Below are 22,687 nucleotides of genomic sequence, written 5' to 3' on the forward strand. Positions count from 1 at the left end.
CCATGTGTACTATTGTTTGTCTTTTTCATTTTTAACCATGGCGTTATCAGTTTATTTTCGATTTATGAGTTTGACTGTCCCTTTGGTATCTTTCGTCGTCTCTCTTTTACGTGCAAGATATCATTTGACACGGGTTAGCCATTTTTCGTCCCCTTCCGACGGACAATAATGTTTTTTCAAGACCAATCTCACAAATGGTGTCAAGAGAGAGCCGTAAAAAATTTCCTGAAAGTTTCTCCTCTGAGCGGATATCGAATTAGGAACTTTTTTTATGTGTAGTCCAATGCGCTAACCACTATACGCGACGAATCTTTCTTTTATTGTTTAAGTTGTAAATGGAAGAAATATCATGAAACATTGTTTTATACTGGAAACATAATATAGTACATATTTATAACTGACGAAATAAAAAGATATAACAACAGAAAAAAATATAAAAGCTTCTGCAAGGTGTACACATATGAAAAGGAATCCGTCCTTTTTTGTTATAGGCGAGGACATAAAAATAAAAGCCATTTTCTAGTTTTTTTTTCACACATTCACAACAGAAAACAAAACGAAACAACGAAACAAGAACACTAAGCAAATAAAAAGTATTTTACTTATACGTGTATAATAACACTCCCAGTGTTCTGTGTGCATTGGTCTTTTGAAGATAGTCGACCATACAAGGGGCTGAATAGCCAGTCAAGGTCGTTTAAAACTTCCATTTGTCTTATGAAGAGTTGCCTCATTGACAATCATACCACATCTTCTTAAGTTTATATAATGTACACAAATATTTCTTAAAATATAAATGCACGTTTTGAACTCTGTATCTTCCCCTTAAAAAATGTCTACTGAGAGTATAAAAAAAGGCGAGTACGGGATTATGATTGTGTGACTACTTTTTCCTTTATAAATTGCATTTTCTGCATTAAATCTTTGTAAACTGATTTTATAAACCGATTAACGTATAGTGAAAGTTGTTACGTAATACTATGTGATATTTACAGGAGGAGGTATACGATTTTTAACTAGTAAAGTAGACCCATTAATCTTGTTAAACAAGTACTTTATTCAGGTCAAAACCTGGAACGAGATAAATATCCTTTCAAATCATATTGACCTTCGAAAGAAACTATATGAATTTTGTGAGAGTTTATTATCATGTATTTTGAAAAATAGAAATGTATGTATGTACCGTTTACAGTAATGCAAATATTGTACTAGTACACATTTTTGTTTAGGAACCAGGTGAAGCTGTGATGACCCTCGGCTGTTTTCTGCTCTTTGGTCAGGTTGTTGTGGTTTTGAGACATTCCCCGGCTTATTGCCATTCTCAATTTATATCTTAAATTAAATGAATCAATATTAGCATGGTTTGAAATAATACATGTAAGTATGTAACTTTATTTTTTTCAAAATTCACTGGAACCTCTTTATATTCAAATATAATTAGATGAAGATCAAAAGTATTTTGCAACTTTGAGAAATGCCGGTGCACAATTGCATCTCATTTGTTACTAGAGAAAATGTATTGAACAAAATTAATCAACTTTTGTTTTACAAAGACAAAGTCTACAACTATAAATCCATCAAGGCTTTAAGACACGAACGCGGAGATTCAAATCTTATAATTAATGGAGGGGGAGGAGAGGTTGCTGTGACGTCTTGTATTAAATCGGTCGAAGTCTAAAGATACTAAAATGAAATATTGATAACATAAACTGCGATATAACTCTAGCCTATATATAAAGGTATATTTACAGTAAACAAGGAGGTATGTTATTATTCCTTATTTGGTCCTATAATACTTCAGTAACTTACGAATTTATTGAGAATCTTTTTAATATTGCTAGAAGTATATGGGGAGGGTTGAGAAATAAAAAAAAACATGTTTAATACCGCCGCATTTTTGTGCCTGTCCGAAGTCCGGAGCCTCTGAACTTTGTTAGTCTTGTATGATTTTTAATTTTAGTTTCTTGTTTATAATTCGGAGTTTAGTATGACTTCCATTATCACTGAACTAGTATAGATATATTCGTTAAGGGGTCAGCTGAAAGACTGCTACGGGTGCGGGAGTTTCTCGCTTCATTGAACACCCATTGGTGGACATCGGTTGTTGTCTACCCTATGGTCGGGTTATGTCTCTTTGACACATTCCCCATCGCCATTTTCTTTTTTTTAGACTTTAGATTAGAATGAATCCTTTGCTATTTTTCTATTAGGATTTAACTGATTTGAAACGATGGACACGTTAATTTTTACGAGAAAAAATGACCAAATGTTTTCTTCAACACGACATTATAAAATTGGTATAGTTTGATGCTAAAACATAGTAATACTTAAAAAATAATATCATTATATTATTCTATTATTATTTTCAGCTGCTAAACAATGTCGGACAAGAAAGTATCATCTAAAAGACCCTATGGTGAAAATATAAATAAGACAATGATACAATTTGCCGCCACTGCCGTATTCCTTGCTGTGTTTTATGCACTGGAAAAATCGATACCATTAGACACGTCTGAGCTTACATCACCAATAAATCGTCTGACTTATACCATACGATGGCTGTTCCTATCTTCAACAACAATCCTGTTTGCCATGTTTGGAGTATTAAATGTTCGAGGGAAAACAGACGCCATTGATCCCTTAAATGGTGGATCCGAAAATTTGGTAGAACTTCCGAACAGAATTCTTCGGAATACAACAGAACAATTTATTATTCATGCATCTGCTGTTTTGACCCTCTCGACCTTTATGGATGAAAACAGTATGAGAAATATTCCTCTTCTGGTCATACTGTTTATTCTTGGACGTTTGTTCTATGCGTTGGGTTACAGTTCAGCAGCTTCGAAAAGATCTTTTGGATTTAGTATGACATTTATGCCTACATTAGGAACGTATGGTTATTGTACATATCTTGTCATATCATCGTTATTGTATTAGAATAAACGTAAACGAAGTAAATGATAATTTCGATTGTTGAAGAACAGAAAAAAAACACATATTTTTTTAGTTTGATCACCTCACAAATCAGTTATACACTGTAGTTTTTGCAGTGATAAGCTATGAAAGTAATGTTCTTTATTTGTAATTTTTACTATAAATACATGCAATTTATTGTCATGTCATCCCCTTCCCTTTCATAAATGTGACCTACCGAATTATACTATTTACCGGATTTGTAATCACATAAGCAACACGACGGGTGCCAAATGTGGAGCAGGATCTGCTTAGCCTTCCGGAGCACCTGAGACCGACCCTAGTTTTTGGTGGGTTCGTGTTGTTTATTCTTTAGTTTTCTATGTTGTGTCATGTGTACTATTGTTTTTCTGTTTGTCTTTTTCATTTTTAGCCATGCCGGTGTCAGTTTGTTTTTTTTGATTTATGAGTTTGACTGTCCCTTTGGTATCTTTCGTCCCTCTTTTAGTTAACAATTTACTTTCTATCCTTCTATAATTACATGAAAGTTGTAACTTAATCGAAATGCACCAAAAGGTAGGCTTAACATACCGAAGTGATGATTGGTCAATTGAAGCTTAACGTCCAGCGGCAAGTATTTCATACATGTTAAAGACGAAAACAAATGTGCAATGAACACAAAAGGTAGATCCTTTTGGATGAAGGTCGGGGAAATTAGAACTAATGAGCGTATATTGGATATTTACAAAAGTTGCGCATTGTAATTGTCTTCATACAAACCATTCAACGAGTTGTTGCACGGGGTTTTAACGTATAGAGAGCGTTGCACACTCTTTCTACAAAAAAATGGATTGACGCCTTAATTATGACAGGATTTGACGATGCCAAAATGACATTCACTCATTGTTTACGAAAAAATAACACGAAAGACTGTTTGTAAAAGTATAAATTATTCGAAATACTTGAGGATTTTTTTTATCCCAAGAAGAGATAACCCTAGCTGTATTTGGCACCACTTTTGGGAATTTTGGATTCCCAATGCTTTTCAACTTTATACTTGTTTGACTTTACAACGATTTTGATCTGAGCGTGACTAGCGAGTCTTATGAAGACGAAAAGCACGTCTGGCGTATACAATTAAAAGCATGGTACCTTTGATAACTATTCACGTTGTTTCCTGTCATTTGGCAGGGGCGTTTCCAGGATATTTGAAAGGGGGCGTATAATAAAAAAAAATTGACCTTTTTTTGCTAAAAAACATAAAATAATTGTGAAATGCACAAATGTAACGTTTTTTTAGGGTGTTATTTTTGTTTAAAGGGGCGTACGCCAATTACGCCCTCCTCTGGACCAGCCATATAATGTATATCACAGTTGTTCATTTTGGAATAAATTTTGCTTATGATATGCCGTTCACATGTCTAAATGACGCCCGTGCATGTTTGTTTAACGCCAAAAGCATGAGTGTGCCCCTAATGCAAAATCTCTTACTGTACGGTACGAGAAAGAACAACTGCAGTTGACAATACGGAAGTTTTACGGTAACCATCACAAATTGATTGATAGGTACTATCTGTAATCATATCAACTCACGATCAGACATTTTTTTACATGTAACGCTCTCATGGCCCAAAGGTCAAGAAACATATGTTCATCTCTTGGTGGCTGTCGTCGTTTTCCGTTAAGCTCTTTGTAATTCTACTCTTCTGAGACAACTGGGCCTTAATTTACCCAAGCCGATAACCATATGCATCCTTCGTATATCTAGTCAGCTTGACAAACAACATGCCCGATATGGCTTAAAATAGAACATTGGCGTAAATGAAAGTTTTCTCTATTATATTGAATATTTTTCAAGTACCACAAGCTAAATGTTATCTACGTATTGTGAATAAAATGATTTCAAGGTGTAAATGTCGTAACAGTAGGGAAACTATATTTGGTGTATATAATAATTGTAACGCATGATTGCACCGGCCCCAAGCCAGTAGCCTCTGGTTTTTGTTGCTGTTTTTATGAAATTTCATTTTAGTTTCTTTTATACATTTCGGTGTGTAGTATGACATCCGTTATTACTGTACTAATGTACATTTTTGTTTGGGGGCAATCTGAAGCACGCCTCTAGGACAGGTGATTTTTGTGCTGCATTGAAGACCCAATGGTGGCCTTCGGCTGTTCCTTGATCGTATTGTTGTCTCTTTGACACATTCCCTATTTCCATTCTCAATTTTAAGGCCTTGGATACATTCGTTATGTCATTATAAAGTATCGGCAATTTAAATTGACTAATAAAACCTAGTACACAAGAAGATACAATTCTTTTGAAAGAAAAGAGCCATGCTGACGGTTATGCTTATACATAAACGTGGTCTCTTTTTGAATATCAATACAGACTTTTCCGGAAGATCATTTGAGGTGAATTCGTTTATGTCTACTGTCTTTTTTTTTATAGTTATCAAAGTACTGAAGTACTGAACATCAGATGACCGCAAGTTCTGGTGGATGTTCATAAGCACTTGTCTAAGAAACTATAATAGATATACACTTTTTAAAAATAGCAATTATGACTTACACGACAGGACACACAGATAAATTAAATTTTGCAGAAATCTTTTTAAAGTCATAAGAAACCTCAGTTTAAAAAAAAATATGCATATGTTTTTTATAACTAAATGGATAATTATTATTATACAACTTATGTACATATACTTTTTTCTGAGGAAAATTCTTTAATTTGTCCACATTTATAAAGAAGTTTACTTGTTTTAATTGCTTGCTTCCAGGAAGCAATTCGCCGACATAGTTTCCGTATGCATAGTGACCCGAGCGTAACCCTCCTCGTAAAAATCCGGTGACCACAATACGCATCGATCTGTCATTGAAATAAACAAATATCTGATTATACATGTTAAAAACGTGCTCAATACCCATTCTTTTTGTGATTTGTTTACTATGAGGTGACAATCGGTAAAACTCGGCTTCAAAACACGGAATTTAATGAGCTGCCATATTTGTTAAATCATAACAAACAGAGAGAAAAAAAATTGACGATTATATGATATATTTGCGAAAATAATGATAAAATCGTGCACAGAGGACTAAGTTTATGATGTATACATGCATTGGTTGGAGAATTGGACAAACATTATTTTTCACTACTCACTCGTTTCATATGACTTTAAGCTTCCTCAAAGATGTGATTGTCCCTAAAAGTTAAATAACTAAAAATAACGAACTCTGAGGACAGAAAGTTCGAAATCAAATGACAAAATCAAAAGCTCAAACACACCAAATGAATGGATAACAACTGTCATATTCCTGACTAGTTACAGGTATTTTGTTATGTTGATATATAAACAAAACAAACATAGTGGGTAAAAATGTCAATATAGGGGTATAGCATTCATCATTGTGTAATAATCTTAATCACTTTAATAAGCCTCTTTTTATTGCTATGTTTTTGATTTCTCTTAGTCAGTTTATTTATCGGATTTTTTTTATGCAGAAAATTCTAACAAATTCATGCAATATAATTACCTGTCTATTTATCTAGCATATATCTCCACGCTATTGTGCTCCGTTTTTTTCCTATGTTTGTATTGTACCTGATTTTTAAAATTGAAGTGTCCGAAGAGGCACGAGAACAACCTTTTTAATCTAAAGTACATTACTACTTAATCTATGTCAAAATGTAGAATGATGTATTATAACCAATCTGACTTGAATTGACTGACTTACTGATTCATTTATGTTTGTTTAAAGTTCATTGAGACATCAATTAAGCAAATGGTCAAATAGGATAATAAATTAAATAAAAGCAAATGTCCGGTATAAATACAAACTCATCATAGATATCAGGCTAATAATGGTATACGCCCGATATATATTACCCTTCCGGAGCACCTGAGATCACCCCTAGTTTTTGATGGGGTTCGAGTTGCTTATTCTTTATTTTTCTATGTTGTGTCATGTGCACTATTGTTTGTCTGTTTGTCTTTTTCATTTTTAACCATGACGTTGTCAGTTTATTTTCGATTTATGAGTTTTACTGCCTCTCTGGTATTTTTCGTCCCTCTGTTTTCAATGAATAACAATACTTTAAGTTATACATTCTTAAAAATACAATAAACAGGTTCCATACAACATATAAAGCTTATGATCACAGACAACCAAAAAGCTGTTATCAACCACAACTCCTTCATGTCCTTCAAATCAAAGAACAACGTGTAGAATGATATTATTAACATCCGGTAATGGGTTTGGGTTCTTTTTTTTTTTGTATCAACTCTCCCCTTTTAATTCCAGTTGTAAGTCGACTCACATAGGATGCACGAAATTACATAACAGAAATACTTTAATTGTACTTCCGAAACGAAGGACTGACAAGATTTTTACCTTTTATTCTTATATTATTCTTCCCGGTGTTAATATAAAATTTGAAAAGGAAACATATATTGTATATTCAATTGTAGAAGTCGTGCATAACCGATAATAGCTTACGAAATATCTAAACAAATTACTTTATTTATCTTTTTTCATAAAATTTAAATGCTGACGAAATAAATAACAAATACGTGAAGGTTAAAATGTGGAACGAAAGAAATACTACGAACATAATTTCAGTTAAAAGGTGGAATGAGAGAAATAATATTAACATAACTTATTTTACCTTAGACAACAACAGCTGTAAAATAGTAAGTATCAATAGTTTTATTTTTATTTGTGAAATTTTTGTCTTTGGATACTATATTCTAAAAATATATTTAAAGTAAACTAATTACATTCTTCTGATTTCAATATTGATCGTATTCGTAAAATGTTTAAAATATAGACAGAGAGAGAAACATATTGTACTTTTTTTTTAAAGAGTTTACATACTGCAGCCGTGATTTAAAAAAAAATAAAAATATCTTCATCTAATGTCATTGAACTAACTTTAGACATTTGCTCAGTTTAACAATTTGTTGTAAAAAAATGATACTGGATAAACGAAATAACGCTAACGGTTGTAATGTCATTGTGACATCACCCACAAGCTGTAATTAATTTACCTACCAACAATTATCTTGTAACATAAGACATAGATATGCAATCATGATATTTACAGTCACACACCAATAAGTTATTGATTCGCAACATTTTAGACTCGGTTGAGGGAATGCGGTTTGGAGACTTTTGATACTTCTACTAAATTTTGAAATAATATAAATATTTTTTTAAGGATTTAATTATCAATAAGATACACACAATTATCTAATGAAAGCATTACAGGAGTCATCTAATGTCTTTAAACTATTTTTATTTCAGTTTGTAAAACCATGTCGGACGAGAAACAGTCGATGAAAAAAACATTAGAGGAAAACAAGAGTAGGGCTAGGAAGCAATTTGCCGTCACAGCCGTATTCATTGCCGTATTTTATGCTGTTGGGAATACGATACCATTAGATACGTCTGAACTAACGACACCAACAGATCGACTGATTTACACAATAAGATGGTTATTCCTTTCTTCATCGACAATGATGTTTGCGATGTTTGGAGTGTTGAGAGTCCGGGGCAGTACAGACGCCATTGATCCATTAAATGGCTCTTCTGAAAATTTGGTAGAACTGCCAAACCGAATTTTACGAAATACAACAGAACAATTGGTACTCCATGCATCAGCGGTTTTGACCCTCTGTACTTTTATGGACGAAAACAGTATGCGAAATATTCCTCTTCTAGTCATACTGTTTATTCTTGGAAGATTACTGTATGCTATTGGATTTAGTTCTGCTCCTATGAACAGAGCTCTTGGATTTAGCATGACATTTTGGCCTACGATGGCAACATATATGTATTGTACATATTGTGTAATAACCACATTCATATTTTAGATTGAACATGTTTTGTATATTGAATGTATGTCCATTTGTATAATAAAATTGTAAAACAATATGTGTATTAACTATTTATTGTGCGTACGAGTTTTTATTGTCCATTAAGTTTTCTTCATACCTCTCTTAAGGCATAAGAATGTATTGTATCAATAAGTATCAGTATTTTCAGCAGTAATCAATCAATGTGTAAGATTAATGTCAAATTCAATGAGTTATCGTCCGAAAAGTTCACTAGTTGAATGTCATAATGCATATCGTTTACCTTCAATTTATATTAAATAATCATAAATAAATATAGTCTAAACGTTCCCGTAAGAATACTCATTTTTTTTGGCACAATTATTTATGTACTTGATTATTCAGAGGCGAGTTTAAGAAAAATGAGGAGCATACTTGTTCCTATACTAAAAAAAATTTTTTTTCACTCGCAGTGTTAAATCTTGCATTGGTAATTGAACACAGCAGACAGTATTTACAAAAGGAAGAAAGATTTATAAATCCATATCAATATGGTACACCCCTGTTCATGGTTGGAGTCTGCAAACACGTTTAAGTCCTTCACATTCGGTTATTACCGGTCAAAAGTCAGGATCCTGTTATTCAGTAACTGTCGTTTGTTGTGTATATTATTTGTTTTATGGTGATTGCTTTGTAATTACAAGGGGTTGGTTTTTTTTCCGTCTGAAATATTTACCTTTATATATACATTTCTCATATCGAGGCATCTTATGGTTGACTTTACGGTATGTTTTAGCTCATTGTTAAAAGCCCTACGGTGAACTATAGTTAATTTCTACGTTTCGTTGTCTCCGTTGGAAATTGCCTTAATGCAGTCATACCACATCCTATTTTTAAAATACTAGTAAAATGACATATGCATCTGAAAGATTGTGTGGGGATATTGACGGCTAAAAAGACGATGTTAATTTACAATTACACAGAGCAACACAAAATATTCTGGATTCATCTTATACTCGTGCATGTTAATATTATATTGATATTATTTTGTATCCATTTGTGTTCTTTTGGGTCACTTTTTTCCTGTATATAATGGTTATAGGTAAACCATGAATTTTAATGTTTTCAGGAATATTAATTCTTTAAAGGCATTTACATGTATGCTTTGAGAAACCCATCAACATCAAATTCCCATGAAAACACCATTTTCTCCAAATACACGAACACAAAGGAATAAACACAATTGAATACAAACGTTTTGCAAACCACATTTATATTTAATTTTTTCGAAAGCGACTTTGATAAAAGCAACAACTTCATAAAGCGCAAACTTCACACTTTAAAACAAACATTATTAAAGTGTACTTTTAGCATTCATTTCGACAATTTACAAACAATTAACCGTTGACATTACAAAGACCAACTAATTTTGTTAACCACTTACCGTAGCTTTGTCAAAATGTAGAACGTTAAATTACATTATAATTATGTGATATTTTTACTGATAAAGTTGTATTTGTCCTGCCACCGTGCTTAAGGTCATTTTTGTCTTTCTGATTTTGTTCTACACCTCAACCCCGTTTTTTCCAATTAATATTGTATTTACGTTTGGTCAACAATCAAATTTATTTGTTCAGTGTATATTATCTTGTTTTTGTTATTGTGTTTAGCCATATCAAGTGTATTTTATAAAACCGTATTAAGCTTTTGACTGATGCAACTTTTGGACAAAGGAAGATTATTGATGAAAATTCAAAAAACACCGGTCCTAATACCGATCCTTGAGGTACATGTAAACACTTTTTTTCTTTTTGTAAATCTGATAATGTTTTTGAAATTGATACCATCTGATATCTGTCAGCCAAATATGATGTAAACCAACGTAATGAAGTATAAGCAAATTTGTATTTGTTTAATTTTATAATAAGCAGTTCATGATTGAGAAGATCAAATGCTGTTGCTAGATCTAGAAACACTGCCCCAACGTCATTATATATGGCTTTAAGCCATTTGTCTAATAAAGCTGTTAGCGCTGCAGTTTGTCAAGAATGGTTTGCTCGAAAGCCTGACTGCATTCTTTACAAAAAGTTGTATTTATTAAGATAATTTACTAAGTGTGTTTTCACACGTTTTTCAAGGATTTTAGAAATGAATGGTAAACTTACAATTGGTCTGTAATTAAAACATCTAGTTTTGAGCCTGTGTTTTTATAAACTGGTATGACTTCTGCCAGTTTAAATAAAGTTGGAAAATACATCTTTTAATACTTAAATTAAAAATATGACAAAGTGGTAGGAAATACAACAAAGAGACAGCATTCCAACGATAAATTGCAACATCGAGATGTCAGCATAAATTATTTTTCAGATGATTTTCAAATACCAGAACCTTTGAACATATTAATCAACTTTACAATTACAAGCAACAAATAAATTAACATTATTATTTAAATATACAAAATACAATAAAAAAACAAATCAAAAAAAGTTATTGACAATTTGACAGCAAATTCACTTATACAGAAAATTGTATTCACAGAAGCAAAAAAAGAAACAATAAGAAAAGGTGATTGTCTTGAAAGAAGAAAAGACCATAAAGAAAAACTTATAAGGTTTATCACTTATAAGATAAACCAATTTAATGAAAGAGATTTGATTAATATATTTATTTTCCTTAAATGACATATTTTATCATTCGGATCCGCATCTTGCTTCCGGCTTATAAACATCACGTGACTTCAGCCTCACAGTTGAACTAGCCGCTCTGGATAAGTGAAAGTTTCAAAACCCACCCTTCTCCCCTCACACTCTATCAACAATTGCTTGTGTCTGCTGCTGTTTTATTCATTTTTCAGGCTGTTCTGAGAGAAGCCTGATACTTAATACGTTGTTGGACAAAATAAAGATGACTAGACTAAGCCGATGGAATTGTTTGCTGAACAAACTTTTGAGAACTATCGTATTCTAAATATTCGAGTGAGTTTTACCAGGACAATCAGCCACCAGCAATGCGATTGAAACAATCAGTATGATTTTAGTTTATCCACCTGGAATACATATAGAACTTTAAATTTTTGTTATGAACTTTCAGAGTTTATATCTCCAATAATAGTATAATTGTTCATTATTTGGTAATAAAATACTTTGTCACAGTTAAAGGTTGTTTGGCGGGGTCTGGCAAGATTAAGGGGTAATGATCCGTTCCTGTATTGTACGTCGGATCATATTAGTTTTTTACTTTCCTGCGTTACCGCAGGAAGTTCTGTTGAGACCATCTCATGTCTACCCTGAGTGGCCGGTTCTGAATTGGTACCAGTTGAGCTTAACTGTTTTATTATCTAGACAGTAGATCAATTTAAAGTAGATGCAAGTACTTTCAAGTAGGACTCCTTACACGTCAATCCTTTAAGGAAAAAGACGACACTATTTAGAGTACAATAATTTTCCATCATTTGGAAACGACATCTTAAGTTAAAAGCTTAGGACATTCATGTAAGTTTACACTTATTTATTACATAGTACTAACATTTATAAATAAACTCATCATAGATACCAGGACTAAATTAAGTATATACGCCAGACGCACGTTTCGTCTACAAAAGACTCGATCAGTGACGCTCGAATCCAAAAAAGTTAAAAAGGCCAAATAAAGAACGAAGTTGAAGAACGTATTTGTATATATATATATATAAAGCGTGATTTTCTCACGAAAATAATTTAGTTAAAACGATTCTTTTTGTCGAAGTTTGACGATTTTTAATTATACTTATTTGCCTCTAACGAATAAGTTTTATTAGACTTCAGATGTTTCTGAAATAATTTATGATATTTTATGTCTTTGTTCAAATTAATTATGTTGATAGCATTTGGCATGGTTTTATATTCATGTTTCAATTTTATGACATAGTCTAGCTAAGTAAAACAGAGTTTTTTTTTTTTTTAAACTTGTCTAAGATAACACTATGTTGTTCATGTACGTCTTTACGATGTAATTGTTGTTGATGTGGTCTTTTTACTCTTAATTATTTTTCGTATTTTCTATTATACATTTTAATGTATTATTCATCCATAGACGGCTTCTGTTTAATATGTCACTTATTAAATTGGTCCTGGAAAACAAAACTAGTCGACTACCAATGATCAGCAAGTTGCTAGCCGTATTTGGCACAACTTTATGGAATTTCGGATCCTCAATGCTCTTCAACTTTGTACTTGTCTGGCTTTATAATTATTTTGATATGAGCGTCACTGATGAGTCTTATGTAGACGAAACGCGCGTCAGGCGTACTAAATTATAATCCTGGTACCTTTGATAACTATTTACACAACTTATCGATGCCACTGCTGGTGGACGTTTCGTCCCCGAGGGTATCACCAGCCAAGTAGTCAACACTTTGGTTTTGACATAAATATCAAAAATGTGGTCATTTTTTATAAATTTCCTTTTTACCCAACTTTCGAAAAAACTGAGGATTTTCTTATCCCAGGCATAGATTACCTTAGCCGTATTTGGCACAACTTTTTGGAATTTCGGATCCTCAATCCTCTTCAACTTTGAACTTGTGTGTCTTTAAAAATATTTTGATATGAGCGTCACTGATGAGTCTTATGTAGACGAAACGCGCGTCTGGCGTACTAAATTATAATCCTGGTACCTTTGATAACTAACCACTGACCAGGTACACGATCCTGGACAGGCATATGCACATGTAGGATTTCAATCATTGCCACACCTTCAGTACAAGTATAAGTAAATCGTACGTATTCAACATTAAACAAACTGAAATTACCAAAATGAACGCCAAAACACATTGATAGTTTTGTTGTTATATATGTTATTTATATAAGCTCCAGAAATCAAATTTATTTGCTTATTAAGTTTGAAAGTGTTGAAATTTACGCTAAAATGGTATTTTTACTACGAATTTTTTTAATGATATATAACTAAATTAAGACATCCGTTTATCGTCCTTAGACTACACAAACAACGTATCTTTATGTTGAAAAAATGTTTAACACACAATTAGGTCAAAATGTGGAACGAAGGGTATAGTATTTAACATTAGTTCAAAATGTGGAACGAAAGGTATATCGTTTAATGATATTAACATTGGACGAAAGATATACCATATTATTATATCGTTTAACTAGAAGCGTAGCACATACATGTAAGTTTGAAATTAATTATTATATAGTACTATTAGTTTGTATGGAGAAAACATTCTTCGCTTAAAAAAATATCAAATTGAGCATATTTTATTCATTTTAAAAATATTTAAAAAAAACCACACAAAATCAAAAATGTTTTCAAAATGAAAGCAAATAATTACGAAAGCAAAACGATAGAGCAATTTAGATTAGATTCAAGTACCTTCAATTTAGGACTGCTCAAGTTATTACAGGAAGGGTTAAACATCAACCCATTAGAGAAAGGATAAGACACTATATTTAGACAAGACAACTAAAGTTATCGCCATAATTCCGGATAAAATCTCAGTTAGACATTTTAATATACAAAAGGGTGATCTGTGAACACTGAACAAAAATATCAATATAAACTCGTATGTAATTAGTTATCAAAGGTACCAGACCTATAGTTTAATACGTCAGATGCGCGTTTCGTCGATATAACCTCATCATTGACGTTAAGATAATAAAATATATAAAACCAAACAAATACAAAGTTGAAGAGCATTGAGGACCAAAAATTTTCAAACGTTGTGCTCATTGCAACTAAGGTAATATTACACTGACCATGATATAAAGTTACATATGAAGATTTTACAATGGCGCTGTATTATTAGGGACTGTGCAATATATATCAGACAGGTGGAACCGGTGCAAATCATAGTTGGAAAAACACATTTTTCATCCACTGCAGGCAAAGGGTCTCTCTCCCCTTTTTTCACATTTGATGACCATAGGACATGAAGATTTATTTAATCTATTGCTATCAAACAAAATCATGTATTAGGTAAATACCCAAACGAAATATTTGTACAATCAATAAAAAAAGATTAGATTATCACCCAAAAAAATGTAAACTTATGTTTAACTTAACTTAAATTTTAAAAATTGCATGCTAATATTACTATCTTTATAGTTTTTGACAACATAGATCCAGTATGATATATATAACTCTTTGACCAGTTATCAAATTTCACAGATATTTTTGATGATTGTTATAATTGTAGAGATGCTATTTTAAAGAAAACATTGGGTTCGTGTTGTTTATTCTTTAGTTTTCTATGTTGTGTCATGTGTACTATTGTTTTTCTTTTTCATTTTTAGCCATGGCGTTGTCATTTGTTTTGGATTTGCGAGTTTGACTGTACCTTTGGTATCTTTCGTCACTCTTTTGTATATTTGCAATTCACCTTTGGTTATCTTACATTTATTATACTTATACATGTATACAAATTTCAAAATATTATTAATTTAGAATAAGAACAAATTTGACAAGGGACAATATTATCATCTGTTTAATTCACAATTGTCTTCAGAGCATGTTTATAATCCAAAAATACACTGTTAATTTATCTCTTCTAATTTTCAAGAAAGAAATGTTCTTTTTAAAGCAAAGGCAGACATGATTTCCACTAAAATTGTAGCCTTTTTTTACCTTCTTGTTAAATCATAATAATTGACAGAAATAAACCAAAGTACCAAAAAACCTGCTATTTTGTACGATTCATATAAAATGGTGATAGCTGTAGAGTTTTAGAGATATCCAAGTTTATTTGGAAAAGTTATTCAAGTTTTTAAAAGTGACTATCTGAATTTATCCTAAACTGAAAATTGTAGCTTTTTAAAAAAGTCTTACCTATTAATTAAATCCGTAAATTTAACAGCAATAAACCAAACTACCAAATAACATCGGATTCTATAAGATTAAAACATAAATGAGATTACTGTAGAGTTATACTATAATCTAAGTTTAAAAAAATGATAGAAATTGTTAAAGGTGATTATTTGAGTTTAGTCAGAACTAAAAATCTAGCCTTATTTTTAAAAACAAAATTGGTTTGGCAATTGGTAGAGACCATATTTAGATTATACCTAGATTAGGAAGTACTACATCAGACTAATTCAATAAAATTGAGACACAGTTCGAGCACACAGTGGAGGGAACGTCGAGTCATGTCAAATCTGTTCTCGACTGGTCAACAAGTCATTGAGAATTTATAGCCTTTTTTGTCATTTGTGAATTAGGTCCCGCCCGCCTTATAATTATTGTACGGTCCCTTAAAAGCATGGTTGTATCCGATATATTTGACGATCACTTTACTTTACACAAAATTTTGTAAAATCGAATATGGCATTCTTTTAATTTTCATCTTTAAAGGATGAGAGTATTTTGTCGTAATTAATCAACAGGGGTTCCCAAATTACTAGAATGGAATTGTGGACTTTGTAATATCATGAAATTTCAATTATATTTTGTTTTCAGCCTCGAAAACCATGTCCGACAAGAAAAAGTCTATCAAAAAACCATTTGAAGAAAATAAAAGTTTGGCAAACAAGCAGATTGTCACAACTATTGTATTCAATGTTCTGTTTTTTACCCTGGGGAAATCACTAGTACCAATAGACACGTCGCAACTAACGACACCAACAGATCGTCTGATATACACTATAAGATGGTTGTTTCTATCTTCACTAACAATCATGTTTGCCATGTTCGGAGTGTTAAGAGTTCGTGGGAATACAGACGCCATTGATCCATTAAATGGTGCTGCAGAAAACTTGGTAGAACTGCCAAACCGAATTCTACGAAATACAGTTGAACAGTTCTTACTTCATGCATCAGCTGTATTAACCTTTTCGACATTTCTGGACGAAAGCAATATGAATGACATTCCTCTAATGGTCGTGTTGTTTATTCTTGGACGATTATTTTATGCTGTAGGATATAGTTCTCATCCTATGCACAGATCTTTGGGATTTAGTATGACATTTGGACCGACGTTTGTCACATATATTAGATGTACGTACAATGTTGTATCAACGCTATTATTTTAGAACAATAAAGTTCTTCAAAACACTAGAATTATGATTGGCTGTAGAATGATTCAACAAGTATTTTTTAATAAAAGTGTGTCAAATAGTTTGTGTATCAGTTAATTGTTTCGAAGTATTATTTGTTTTTGGCTATAAATTGCCGATATACATTGTAAATCAGGAACTCGTAATATTATTAACACATAAATGCTGTCCGAAAGGTATGCATACGGTCATTTTTTGCTCTGATTGTTTATGACATACAAATGTATGAATGCATTGGATGTGTACTGATTTATAATTTAGTATTAGATGCATTTTTCTATTAGTTGTCAGTAACTGAGAGTTCTCTCAGATCTTAACTTAGTGTCTTTATTGTTGTTTGGATGTACAAGTACCCGGCCACGTCCGTATTATTACCCATCTGTAAGTCCGTTTTAACTGATTTTATAGTTCACTCTTATGTTGTACTGTTACAACATTGTCATTTGGACCCCGCTAACATGTATAAATCTGCCACGTTTTGTAGGTATATGGCTGTCTCAAGTAGAGCCTGTTCTTTGGTGGTTGTCGTTTGTTTAATTGTTACATTTTAAAACTAAAAAGATGTATTAAGTCGTTAGTTTTATCGTTTGAATTGGTTTACATGGTCATTAAAAATGTTCATCGAAAGGTATACCAAGATATTTTTGATGAATATTCCAAATCAACTACACTAATAATACAAGATGGTCTTGGGGTATACATTCTTCGTACTGACACGGCTTATTTTCTAAATAACTTGTTAATTAATTGTCTGTGTTCTATTACTAATATTACTGTTACATGTGTTACTTTTTCGGTGGTATCCATTTGACGTGGTTCGGTACTTATACATCCCGTCAATGTGTTGTTTGCACTATCTTTCAATTTTGTCTGTCTTTTTAGCCACGGCGTTGTCAGTTTATTTTCAATATATCAGTTTGTCTGTACCTCTGGTATCCTTCGCCTATATTTTATGATATAAGCTTTATCACTTTAAAAACAAATTACCTTTTAAAGAAGAAAAACAAAATGATATATGCATACACTATAAGCAACGAACAAAGACCATGAGGCAACTATCCACCAAATGAAGTGGATGTAATCAATCATGTACAATTTTCGGTTATATCAAAATTAGAGAGTGTTTTATAACATAAAAAACAAACTCTGAGGCAAATTCTACATGGAAACTCCCTAAGCAAATCACGGGGGGGGGGGGGGGGGGGGTCTCTTCCTATATAAAGGTATATACATATGTGCCGCTGGAATGGGTCCCTTTTTTGATCCGTCAAATATATCAATGGGGTGCAATTTTACCGAGGAAATATATCAATAGGTGGTAATTGACCGATTGTGATATATCAATGGGTGATAAATATATGAATGGGTTATGATTTCGCTGTGAAATATATGTATAGGTAGGGATTTCACAATTATTCAATATATGAATGGGGGTGTTTTTAAAATCCCAGCTGCACACCAGTACCCAAAATCCCTTGTTGAGACCCCCCGTGAAGCAAATACACCCAACTAATTGAGAACAACTGTCATATTCTTGACTTGAAATATACATGTTCAAAATGTTGGATTAAACCTAACTTGTTACACATGTACAACCTGAGGGCGCAGCAGTCATCAGTGTGTTATCATCTTAATCAATACAAAAACAAGCAAATATGTCTACAAAGACAAACAAAAATGCAAAAAGACACATAGTATAACACAATGACGGGATATTCAGGTATCGAGCCACGTCAAATGGATACTTCCAAAAAAGGTAAAACAGTAAATGTAATAATTAACAAAAACAAATAAAATAATACCATAACAAGTGAATAAGATGATCAACAACGTCAGCACTTAGACTTTATATTTCAAGATCATCATGTTACATTTTTGAAGTTGTATTTCCCATGGAATATATGTACTTTCCAGAAATTTTCGGCACGAGAAATCAGATACAGCGCCCCTTTTCTTTATGAACGTGGAATCGTTTGTATACATCTCGAACAGCCATAATGATACTTATTGTGGTGTGGTTGATCATACTACCATGAGGAAATACTAATTCATCTGATTCGTTTATTATAAAAAAGTTACATTAAATCTAGTATTGTTTAAAAATCAAGTTGATATTTGCTCTGGATGACAAAAACTCACCACGCTGCACCGCAGAAAGGAATATTACAAACATAGAGAAGACGAGGTTTCTGTAACCAAACTCATGAAAAATGGTATACATATGGAGGCAGGACTTAAAAAAGTAAATTAATTATTAAAAAAAATGAAGGCGAGAAAAGGGAAGAAAACTCGGAGATTGTGGAAACGAAAAGCCCGAGCAATAGTTCGAAAGTCAGTCTCTTAAATTGACTGACACGCAGTGTGACGAATTGCCTGACACGAAACAAATATATAAAGTACAAACCAAAAAAAGAGTGTAAAAAACGGAGTGGTGTTTGAGGACATGACATGGTATACTATAGATCATGTTAATAATTGCGCTAACGTTAAAACGGTAGCCTTTTGTCCTGCGGCCACCATCTTTGTTACGTTTGGAGGACACACAAAGAATGGTGGAGGTCCAAAATCCCTGACTATTTCTTCACGGGAGCGCCATCGTCCTACGTGAACTCGTTTGATGCTCTCAGAATGTAAACATGTCTATCAGGTCAATAAGTATCTGTCCTGAAATTTCGGAAGCAGGATATATTACTTCAGGAGCACACGAGATAACCCCAGTTATTTGTGGGGTTCTAGTTGTTCAGTCTTTAGTTTTCTATGTTGTCATTGTATTATTATTTGTCTGTTTGTCTTTTTCTTTTTTAGCTACGGCGTTGTCAGTTATCTTTGATCTACGAGTTTGAATACACATTTTCGCTATTACCGGCCGCTTGAACTGTTGACGTCATACAACAATCTTTCTTCCATTGTGGCGTCATATATTTTGTTTTAAGACGTGTAAGGGATATATTTTGTTTTAAGACGTCAACATTTTTATTTTTTTTTGATATCCTGTTATTGCGGACAAATAGCGACAAGGTTTTTGTTCCTTTGGTATCTTTCGCCCCCTCTTTTTTTATTTATTAAATATAGAAATAAATTTGGCGTTCTGCAAATAACGGGCTTATATAGTATTTAACATATAGTCCAGTCAAACTAAAGTTTAACCTCAAACTAATTGCAACAGAATATGTTTTAGTTTTAATCTATAGCATTGAGTCTCAAATTTAGACAGAAAAAAAGTCCCTTACTTGAGGACAACTCAAAATCAGCTTTTTTCAATTTCTTGTTGAAATTATCATTGAAAAGGAAGATCACTCCACATAAAAGAGTCTTTTTCGGTCGTTTTTGGTTTACTTTCTGAAAATTCATGTAAAGCATGATACTTAAATTGGGTTATAAGTTCGTATTTGACTTTATTATATTATCTTCTGCTCATGAAATGTACAAATGGAGGTGGTACGGTTATATTTTTTTTCTTCATATTTTTCAATAATTACATTAGATGTATGTTTCATTATGATACTTTATTCTGATTGACTATCTGCACATCACGTGTTATTCCGTAAGCAATTGCATTGCTTAACAAAACTTTTCCTTCATGATAACACGTGGTCCCACAATAAAGTGCACACGTGAATTAAATAAAACAATAATAAAATTCGTGTTTTCATGATCATTGCTAAAAAAATGTAATAATAAGTATTGAATGCTTCTTTTTGTAACTTCATAGGGTTGTAAAAGCGTTGAAAAATGTACTTCGGTCAACGCTTTTACACCCCAATGAAGTTACAAAAAGAAGCATTCAATTCTTGATTAAAGAAATTGCAAAGTGGCTTTGTGAACATTTTGAAAAAATAATGTGAAAATTTTGTTTTGTTTATATCTGTAAACTATATTATTTCAGCATTTACCTTATTTGAAGAATTTTAAACAATATGCTTAATTGATTTTATTTAATTATATCTTTACCTTAACATCGAAAATTTTCATAAAATGGTCAACAGTTACTAATGAATTAAGAAATTTAGGTTGTAGGATGATAAAATATATAAAACACATATTTTATAATTGTTTGTTATACTCTAAAGACGTCTTAAATGTCAAGATTCAATACAATCTGCTGAATAGAAGCGGTAAGATTATCAATTTTCTATCAATTTTTATTGATATTCCTGCCCGTTTGCAGAGTAATCTTCCATTTCAATACAAATCCGCATAGGAATTTCAAAATCGTGATTTTTTAGTCCTCCTCAAACTAAATTTTGTGGGACTTGTTTCTGTGTATATTTGGGTTATAATGGTAAAGATTAAAACTTGAAAATCTTCTGTTGCAGGTTATGGTTATATTTATTCTTAATTGACAGTACTAATACACATGTATTTTAATGTCAAAATGTGGAACGAATTAAAGGTCAAAATGTGGAACGAAGATATATCATCTTATATTATCATTAAACTACGAAAGAGAGCGTATGACATAAATATGAGTTAAAAATTATTTATCCAAAATTACTCTCAAGATTGGATGGTTAAAACACCTAAGATTAATTGATTCAAGTTAAGTATGTTTTGTTTTATTTTTACAACTTTCATCTAATTAAAATAAATTATAAATTTGAGTTTTAGCTAGTCCTTCATTTGGGTTTCATCTATTACTGGAGGAAATCACTTAGCATTGATGAAAATTTGTTATTGTACATAGATTACATTATAATCAAGACAAGTATGATAAAATTAACGGTACCAATTTTCTTGCACCAGATGCGCATTTCGACAAAACATGTCTCTTCAGTGATGCTCGTTGCTAAAATATTTGAAATCCAAAGCTTAAATAAAAGATGAAGCGCTATGATCCAAAAGGTCCAAAAAGTATAGCCAATAATATAACTAACACTACTACACAAAGAAATATTCCATTCACTTCAACGTTTTTGAGTGTTCATCTTCCCTTTATTCTTTTTTTCGTTAGAAAGGGGTATATTTTGACAATCCAAACACTGCCACCATATTTGTATTGTTCATGAATAGACATGATAAAAGCATGATATTTAATATTTCAATTTTTAGCCTGAAAAATTATGTCAGAAAAGAAGAAGTCTACCAAAAAAACATTTGAAGAAAATAAAAGTTTGGCAAGGAAACAGATTTTCCCTACTGTCGCTTTCAATGTTATATTTTATGCTTTGGGAAGATCAAAACCAATAGACACGTCACAACTAACGACACCAACAGATCGTTTGAATTACACTATAAGATGGCTGTTCTTATCTTCAACAACTATCATGTTTGCTATGGTCCGAGTGTTAAGAGTTCGTGGGAATACAGACGCCATTGATCCATTAAATGGTGAGGCAGAAAACTTGGTAGAACTTCCAAACCGAATTCTCCGAAATACAATAGAACAATTCTTACTTCATGCATCCGCTGTATTAACCTATTCGACATTCCTCGATGAGAGCAATATAAATAATATACCTTTTATGGTCATGCAGTTTATTCTTGGACGATTGTTCTATGCTGTAGGATATAGTTCTGATCCTATACACAGATTTTTTTGATTTAATATGACATTTGGACCGACGTTTATTACGTATGTTAGATGTTTGTATTATGTTTTATCAACTCTGATATTTCGAACAAAATAAACCTTTGTGCATAAAGCCAGAAGTATGATTGGATGAAGATTAATACAACGATTGTTTTTTTAACAAAAGTATGTTATACCAGATGCTAATTAAGAACAAACAACAAATTGGCAGTATTTGGCCATAGCCTATAATATAATTATTCTCATAATTTATACATGTTGTATATAACTGAAAAATTAGGTTACCCGCATATTGCTGATTATGGCAACCGTACCGTCATACATAATATATGTTAGACTCAGATCGACGTCCGGTCTCTAAT

The 22,687-nt window shown here is 32.2% G+C and overlaps 3 protein-coding genes across 6 annotated transcripts; all 3 read left to right on the top strand.

The window, feature by feature from the left end:
* Positions 1-1,099: 1,099 nt before the first annotated feature.
* Positions 1,100-3,119, top strand: LOC134709344 (uncharacterized). 4 transcript variants are annotated; one of them, XM_063569512.1, is made up of 2 exons: positions 1,100-1,171; positions 2,370-3,119. In XM_063569512.1, exon 2 carries the CDS (start codon positions 2,380-2,382, stop codon positions 2,935-2,937), a length of 558 nt encoding a protein of 185 aa, XP_063425582.1. In that variant the 5' UTR covers positions 1,100-1,171; positions 2,370-2,379; the 3' UTR covers positions 2,938-3,119. The 4 variants fall into 4 exon arrangements, with proteins under 4 accessions (XP_063425582.1, XP_063425581.1, XP_063425580.1 ...); XM_063569511.1 differs by lacking the exon at positions 1,100-1,171 and adding an exon at positions 1,210-1,377 and having other exon boundaries at positions 2,370-3,118; XM_063569510.1 differs by lacking the exon at positions 1,100-1,171 and adding an exon at positions 1,648-1,762 and having other exon boundaries at positions 2,370-3,113.
* Positions 3,120-7,481: 4,362 nt separating this feature from the next.
* Positions 7,482-8,829, top strand: LOC134709345 (uncharacterized). Its single transcript, XM_063569515.1, has 2 exons — positions 7,482-7,607; positions 8,221-8,829. Exon 2 carries the CDS (start codon positions 8,232-8,234, stop codon positions 8,787-8,789), a length of 558 nt encoding a protein of 185 aa, XP_063425585.1. The 5' UTR covers positions 7,482-7,607; positions 8,221-8,231; the 3' UTR covers positions 8,790-8,829.
* A 5,013-nt stretch (positions 8,830-13,842) lies between these two features.
* On the top strand, positions 13,843-16,857 carry LOC134709346 (uncharacterized). The gene is made up of 2 exons (XM_063569516.1): positions 13,843-13,917; positions 16,200-16,857. Exons 1-2 carry the CDS (start codon positions 13,848-13,850, stop codon positions 16,769-16,771), a joined length of 642 nt encoding a protein of 213 aa, XP_063425586.1. The 5' UTR covers positions 13,843-13,847; the 3' UTR covers positions 16,772-16,857.
* The last annotated feature ends 5,830 nt before the right edge of the window (positions 16,858-22,687 follow it).

This window comes from Mytilus trossulus, chromosome 3, assembly GCF_036588685.1.
Source record: "Mytilus trossulus isolate FHL-02 chromosome 3, PNRI_Mtr1.1.1.hap1, whole genome shotgun sequence".
NCBI classification, from domain to species: Eukaryota; Metazoa; Mollusca; class Bivalvia; order Mytilida; family Mytilidae; genus Mytilus; species Mytilus trossulus.

Coding starts and splice junctions, on each gene's coding strand:
- LOC134709345 (XM_063569515.1), top strand. CDS start 8,232: ATGTCGGACGAGAAACAGTCGATGAAAAAAACATTAGAGGAAAACAAG.
- LOC134709344 (XM_063569512.1), top strand. CDS start 2,380: ATGTCGGACAAGAAAGTATCATCTAAAAGACCCTATGGTGAAAATATA.
- LOC134709346 (XM_063569516.1), top strand. CDS start 13,848: ATGATATTAACATTGGACGAAAGATATACCATATTATTATATCGTTTA. Junction 13,918..16,199: donor TAGAAGCGTAGCACATACAT/GTAAGTTTGAAA, acceptor TTTTGTTTTCAG/CCTCGAAAACCATGTCCGAC.